Below are 7,910 nucleotides of genomic sequence, written 5' to 3' on the forward strand. Positions count from 1 at the left end.
AATATGTAATACATTTTCTAAAACAGCAGTGTTCTTCTGTTAAAACTTTTTCTACAGCATCTCTCAGTCTAAAAAGTATCTTATTACTATGTAATTTGCTATCTACGCAGACCAGACTAATGCCTAGGTATTTACCATGCTCTCTTATCACTTTTCTTATACAGTGGTCTAATTAAGCTTTCCCAAAATCACTAGGTACTTCCCCTTTTTCAAAAACTATATTCATAATCTTCAGTAACGTATTTCTAACCTCAGATCAGCCATATTTAAGAAACTCATTTACCACAATATCAGCACATGGAGCCTTATTATTTTCTTAATCCTTTTAGTACCGTAGCTAATTCTTCTTCACAAAACAAATCTTTCTTCTCATCCAAGGTACCCCGAACTTTTTCTTTTTCTTCTTTATATTTTCCCGTAACTCTATCTTGGTCTAGCACATTCTCAAAAGGTTCTACCCACCTCTCTTTAACTCTTATGCTTATCAATAATTGTGGCCACGTTCTTATCTTTAACTGGGACAGGTCTAGATTGACTACTCTCACTCAATTTATTAACACGGTAGTTAAATATTTTACTAGTAAGCCGTATAGCTGCATCTTCCAAATCCTCAGCATTTTTATCCTTGGAATCCACTTTACACCTCATCAGTTCATCTTTTAATGCTTTTTCCACTTTCTTTTCATTCCTTTTGTTTTCATTTAATCTACCAGTGAGATAATTCTTGTACAAGCCCCTTCTCTTCACTAATTAAGACAAAACTCTTTCACTAATTCCTAGCTGCAGTCCTAACTTTCTTCCTTAAGACACCATCAGCAACTTCACAAATTGTGTTCCTAAAATAAATCCATCCATCTTCCTCATTGTCAAATTTTAAACTCTCCAGTTCAGTCTTCAGCTGTTCCTGAAAAATTTCTCTCAAACTCTCATCCTGGAGTCTACTAACATCATAACTTCCCAGAAAGTAGTTACTCTTCCAAAATTTCAACTTTAAATTAACCCTCAAAAACCAGAAGAACAATCGGGAATTCTTTTTGTAAGACAGCGGAGCTCTAATTTGAGCAAACATCATCTCAGCGAAACATAAATATATCAAAGAAAAGAGACTTACAATAATATATGACCAGTAAAACTAAAACGAAAATTTTAAAACAGTCCCAGCATCCTTACTTCAATGAAGTTCAACCAGAACTAATAAATAAAAATGAAGCGAAACCAGGCAATTCAATGAAATGAAAGAAAAATAATTAAAAACATGTTTTCGTGGCTAATCTTGCCTTTTTGGTGGCTAACCTCAAACGTCTTTTGGTAACTGGTTCTGTGTTAATGTCTACTAGCTTTTAAAATATTTTGTAAGATCGTTTTTAATTAAATTTGTGTATTGGCCTTTAGTGAACACTCCAGAGTTTTACGAGAAGAATCCCCTATTTTTCTTCTTGTTTTTGATGTTTGTGATGGAAAGGCAGTGTGGTCTTCGTCGCTATTTAAATTAACCCTATACACTACCAGATGGGGATCTTTATTTTTAACATCAATGACTGCACTCATATATGCCCTAGTATTTTGTATTGATCCTGCCAGTCTTCGACAGTAACATAATCTATAAGGTCTGCTGTCTTACCATCACGTGAGTACCATGTTAACTTGTGGGCCATTTTATAACCAAATACCGTATTTATTATAACCAGATTGTTATACCTACAAAATTGAAACAGTCTGTAGCCCTTGCTGATTTCTTTTCCTACACCAAATTTACCTAGGCTTGGATACCATATATCCTTATTTCTGCCAAAATGGGCTTTAGAATCTAATGAAATCACTTTATTTCTACGTAGGACCCTGTCTATTTGCTTCTGTGACTGTAAGTAAAATTCATCTGAATCAATAGTATCTCCGTCAGTCGGCTCTACGTTGGCATATACTACTATAACTGATACTCTGAACTTTTCAGTCATAAAATGGACGATTGGTATTCATATTATTAATATGTTCCCGGTTTAAACAAGACTTAGCAGCTTTCTCATTCATCATGAGTTCTACTCCCTGTCTATGTACCTCATTCTTCCTGTCTGAGTAAACAAATTCTGTATAACCTAATGTTATGCTTCCTACTTTCGGTCGAAGAAACTTTTTTTTAAATTTATTTTTTGATCGTTTTTAAAAATCGAAAATACGGCTCCCCCCTCCATGACAAATTCCTCAAATTTCCTTTACCCACGGAAAATTCCACCATTGAAAGTTGTTTTCACGTAAAAATGCTCTCCTCCCTCTCCAGGGAAATTCCTCTATGACAATTCCATTCTAGCTGAAAATTCCACCCAGAAAATTTCTTGCGGATTGTCGGATAATTTTTTTTTTTACCATAATTTCATTTGAAAAGGACTTCAATTTCTGATTTTTTTTTTTTAAATCGTGCCGGTAATCCCCCCCCCCACTCGGTTGAAAAGTTTCCTTAGAGCATTCTCCCTAGGGAGGTTATGTCATCCCCAGAGACATATTTATTGGACCATTAAATTATGATTGAGCCAAATTTCTGTCTTAAGACTTTATTCGGATGTCTTGGGGGGGACGGTAGGGAAAGGAGGCTAGTTGCTCACCATTCTGTTTGGTCACTTCAAATGACCATTTAACTTTTAATTTATGTTTGAATGAGCCTTCTCCCGACCTTCTAATAGCCTTAATTCGGTACGATCATCCTTGGGAAAAAAAAAATCCATCTTTGGTAAAAAAAAAAAAATACACAATTTTAACTATTTACACATGAAAGCCTAAAACCTCTGCAGAAGCGTTCCCTGACTGTTTTGTAGTTAGGGAGAGGGCAGATGCCTCAATGGGTGCATTTTAATGCCAAAAGATCATTGAGACTTCAGGTGTATACAGAATTAGTTCTAAGAAAGGGAGATGACGTAGAAATTGATATGTAATCCCTCTTACGTTTTTAGAATATTTCTTGTCTATACTGTTATTATGAAAATCAACAGTAACGTTAAACCCTGAAATGAAAGAAGTTTATTCCGTATAGGAGGGGATGCCACTTTCTTATCTCCAACACCCCTCTCGTGGTCACACAACTTTGGAGGATCCTCATTGGATAGGGGAATAAGACCTTTGAACTAGTCCTTTTTTTAGTCGAAAGAGAATGGACAACAACCAGCCCCTATCCTAGAACTGTTTTTGATAACTGGTCCGTTTGTTGCCTTTTAGGGCGTCTAATCGACATTTTGAGGTACTATTTTGTACTTTCTCTCAGGTCGCTCAATTTTGCGTATGGGAGAATTTTCTGGGGGAATTTTTCAGGGGGGGATTCTCTAGAGAGAATTTCCCAGGGAATTTTTTTTCTGTGGGGGAATATTGTGGGATAATTTTCCTGTAGGGGGATTTTCCATAGGGGAATATTTCGAGGGAAGTTTCTGGAGGAATATTCCGAAGTGTAAATTATGTGGTGGGATACTTTCTGAAAAATAAAGTATTTTAGTTTCCTGCCCTTGATAAATTTGTTCAAGCCTTTGTATCTCGCTGTATTTTCTTCCGTACTTACTCGAAGTTTAAGCCTCCCCAATTCAGTTGAATTAGATGAGTATCCAAGGACACACTTAAGAACTCTTTCCGCACTTCGGCCAAGATTTTTTCATAATTTACTGTCAATGTAATATTTGTATAGCCATATTTCTCTCTAATGAGCAGAAATAAAAACAAGGCAAGGAATAAACGAGACATTCTTTATTACTGATATGTAAGAAGACGAAAGAATTTAAAGGAAAGTTTCCTATTGATTTTTGTACATAATACGCAGTTGCAGGACCAAGGAAACTAAGTAAAACCTCTTTTTCCAAAAACTTGACAAAGCTGCTAAGAAACATTCCTCCACAATAGTCAAGAATCATCTATGCTAAGAAATTAATGGAGGATCTAAGATTTACAAGAAGAAAAAACTAAACAGGGTAACTCCAAGAGTAAAACTTTTAAAAGTTTTGAAGTCACCAATGACATTTGTCGCTTAGTTTTCTTGTGGCCCTTATTATCAGTTACTCTGGAATTTTTCTTTCTTGTCGTCATCAAACAAAAACAAAAAAAGCACAAAAAAACAAGTTTTATAAACTAAAATTAAGGAGTAACATCAAAAATCAAAACTAACCAAAATTATATATGAATCCGAATATGAATGGGAATCCTACTCCACAATCCCCCGCTCCTCATGCTAAAGTTTTTTAAAGTACTTCAAAAAGGTTTTTAATCTAAGCAAACACCCCTTGTGTTTTAAGAGTCGTCCTTAAAGAAACAGGACAAAAGTAAAATGTTAGTGAAAAGAGGGATTTATCGAGGAGGTTCTAGCCCCCTCATCTACAAAATTATTTCATTTCGTTTCATTTTGTAATGCTGCTCTTTATTTTGAGTTAGAAAAAATCTCCCCGTTCAAAGAGAATCTCCACCCTGAAAACATCTATATGCTTTTCAATAGCAAATACTCGATATATGTAAACAATGGACACATTTTATAGCTTACAGTCCTTTCTCAAGGGGCTATAGGGGGCCATAGTCATTGGTGACTATATCCCTGAGGACATAGTCATTGAACCCTGAAACTATGTTGAACGAAACTGCTATATGAAAATCTCTATTGGATGATTTTGGAGGAAAAAAGGTTGCGGGAAGGAGGCTAGTTGTCCTCTAACCGTTTTGCTTCAATTTCGAAGGACACTAGAGCTTTTGGTATTCGTTAAAATTAGCCCTCTTCTGATCTTCTAGGACCTTTGGTTCACTGTGATCACGCCAGGGGGAAAAAGCAAAAAACAAATAAACACACATTAGTGATCTTTCTTCTCGCAGAAAAAAAAACAACAAAAAATCAGTCGTAATAGCTCCTTCAATGCTCTCGGTCGGACAACATTATATTGCATGATTTATTTAAGTATTTTTTAGTGAACAAAACACCTGTGTGACGCAATCAATTAACTTTTGATTATTTTCTTATCCAGTGCTAACTAATTTGTGAGATAAGAAAAGGAAAGAAAAGACAAATTGACTTGAAATCGATTCGTGAAAACTCAACTGGTGCTATGTCCATACATGAATCAATTCAAAACCTTGTAGCTAGTGTACAACAGATTTAATTACAGTTAAAATTATTCAAGATGGCGCGAAAAGTGTAAGGAACGAAATAGAAGAAATTAGATCTGAAATAAGTAATGTATCCTCCAGGACACTAAGCTTAAGTCAAGCTCAGATAATTCTATCTCATAGCTAAATAAGGAGGTAAAAGACCTATCGTCAAGTAAGTCTGTTGACAATTCTAGACTCGGGCCACTCCTAAACAAAGTATTAATTTTAGAAAATTCTATGAAATAATATTACTACATGGAACTTAAAATGTTTGTCAAAAGAAGAGAGTGTTGAGAAAATTAGTGACCTATTGTTGAACTTGCATTTTCAAAGTGAATTTCAGATCACGGAATAAAATGATAAATTTACCAAATTCAGATTTAACAATATAAACGACAAATACGTGGTTTTGCAAGCGACTAAGAAACTTGCATGCCAAGCTTTTGGAAAAAAAAAGTCAATATTGAGAATTTCCAAATTTTCTCAAAGGTATACTCAACATATGATGTCTACAAATCAGTTCGAAATATTCAATAACCTCTTATAAAGAAGAAAAATCAGCTTGAACAGAAAGGTTCTCAAGCTTGGACTCCTAAATAGTTCCCCTGTGCTGTGCTATATCGATGATTTTGGCGAGAATAATATATTAGATTGGTTCTGAGTGGAGACCAGTTGACCAATATGAATATGATATTCTTGGTTCTTTTTGGGGTTGTGTTTCTTTTTCTTTTCTTATTTTGTTTGATTTTCGGTGTTATATGTTATTATATACCTCCGAACAGAGAATTAAAATGAAAAAGATTCAGGAATTTGAAAAACATTCAATCCTCTTTACTGCTGTTTTCAAGCACCTCTAGCTTGTCATGAGAATGATAATCCCAATAAATTCCTTATCCCTCCCAACAAATACTTCCTCTCAGGCGAATCAGTCCCTAAAAGTATTGGTACACGAATAATATCATTTTGGAACTGTCGCAGATGGAGTATCGGACAGGGTGCAATTGAAAAGTTCCTTCAAGAATCATATAATGAAAAAAGAAATCACCAATGCAACAGCACAAACACATAAAAAAAGACAGAAGGAGAAAAGGAAGACTGTTTTCCAACATTAGTAATTAATATAGATCAGTACTTGAATGAGGCCTTAACCCTACTCATCCATACAATCACACAGGTCAAACAGCATAGCCATACACAATCAACCATAAAGAATAATCCATGGACAGGCAGTCGTGTCGTAAGTAAGTATAAGTCGTCATTTACCAAATATGAAAAAAAAGACAAATAAATCAGAGGCAACAACCCAACACAAGAGCTCATCAGGAGAATACACACTTGCCTATAGGGTTTTGGCATAGAAAACAAAAAGGTGAGGGTTTTGGCGATGATTTTAAAAAATTGTTTTCAAGCACGAATAAGGGAAGATTTTTATCCCTAAGTATTGAATTGGTTTTGAGAGATGTGTTGTAGAATGTTTCATTCCCAATAATGATAAACTGGTAGTTGTTGTAATTTATCCGCCTCCGTCATCAAGTAAAGCAGATTTCCTAAATAAACTTTAAAATATATTGTCTACTATCAGACCTCCGAATACCGTTTATGGTTCTCGGTGACTTCAGCTTCAATTTAATGGAGAGTCCCCATCTATCTAGCAAGGAATTGATAGGCATATGCTGCAGTTCTTCGAGTGCAATCTATCACACGGTATAAGGCCTGTATGTCTTATCCCGACTCGACTAACTAATTCCTCTTCTTCTCTTATCGACACACTTTTGCACCTGATCCATGTGAAGCCAACTTCGTGGTTATAGAAGATTCGTCTGACAACTGTCTTATAATGTCCGATTTCAATACACGAGGGATAGTCTCAAACAGTAGTCAAACAGTTCGTGGTAACAAACTGTAAGAAATGAGTGACCTGGCTCAATAACAAATGAAACTCTAAAAAACAGAATTTTGATGACAATAGATGCATCAAATATATTGAATTTTTATGCTGAATTCAAACATATAAGTTTCATCGTGATAGGTCTTAAACATCAAAAGGTACGAGCCTGAAAAAACTTGCCTCATTTTCGAAAAAAAGGAGAAACACCCTCGGAAAGGTATATAATCATAATGAAAATCACACCATCAAATTCAGCATATTATAGAACCCTAATGTAGAGGTTTCAAGCTCCTATCTGCACAGATGTGGAATTTGGACTATTTGCCAGAAAAGAAGATCACGGATGTGTGTTCATTTGTTTTTTTTTTTTGTTTGATTTTTCCCTAGGGGTGATCGTATCGACCCAGTGGTAGAAAATTAAAAGTTTTAGTGACCACTTTAAGTGACAAAAAAAAAAAATTAGGCACTTCCAGATAAGCTAGGACGATGAAATTTGGCAGGCGTATCAGGGACCAGACTAGATTAAATTAGAAATAGTCGTTGCCCCAATTCGACCATCTGGGGGAAGATTGTGGGCACGGTTAATACGGAAAACTAGAAAAAATTAGGTATTTCTAATTTATGAACGGGTGATCGGATCTTAATGAAATTTGATATTTAGAAGGATATCGTGTCTTAGAGCTCTTATTTGAAATCTTGGTGACACCGGATCTGATGACACTGGATCTGATGACAGTGGGCGGAATTGGAGGGGGAACATAAAATCTTGGAAAACACTAAGAGTGGAGAGATCGGGATGAAACTTGGTGGGAAAAATAAGCACAAGTCCTACTACTACTACTACTTCTAATAACTCACTGTAGCACCAAGCCGCCTGAGGCCAACACAGCTACGCACGCTCCTCCTCCAACCAAATCTATTT

General features: G+C 35.6%; 1 protein-coding gene across 3 annotated transcripts in view; it reads right to left on the bottom strand.

The window, feature by feature from the left end:
• Positions 1 to 5,033, bottom strand: part of LOC136027329 (heparanase-like) — a 50,185-nt gene extending 45,152 nt beyond the window's left edge. The window contains exon 1 of one of the 3 annotated variants that reach the window (XM_065704463.1): positions 3,539 to 4,738. In XM_065704463.1, coding sequence (XP_065560535.1) covers positions 3,539 to 3,717 — 179 coding nt within the window. In that variant the 5' untranslated portion in view covers positions 3,718 to 4,738. Of the gene's footprint in view, positions 1 to 283; positions 2,479 to 3,538 lie in introns of those variants that run through there. The other 2 variants (XM_065704464.1, XM_065704465.1) reach the window with 2 other exon arrangements.
• Positions 5,034 to 7,910: the final 2,877 nt, after the last annotated feature.

The sequence above is a fragment of the Artemia franciscana genome, chromosome 5 (genome assembly GCF_032884065.1).
Source record: "Artemia franciscana chromosome 5, ASM3288406v1, whole genome shotgun sequence".
Lineage (NCBI taxonomy): Eukaryota > Metazoa > Arthropoda > Branchiopoda > Anostraca > Artemiidae > Artemia > Artemia franciscana.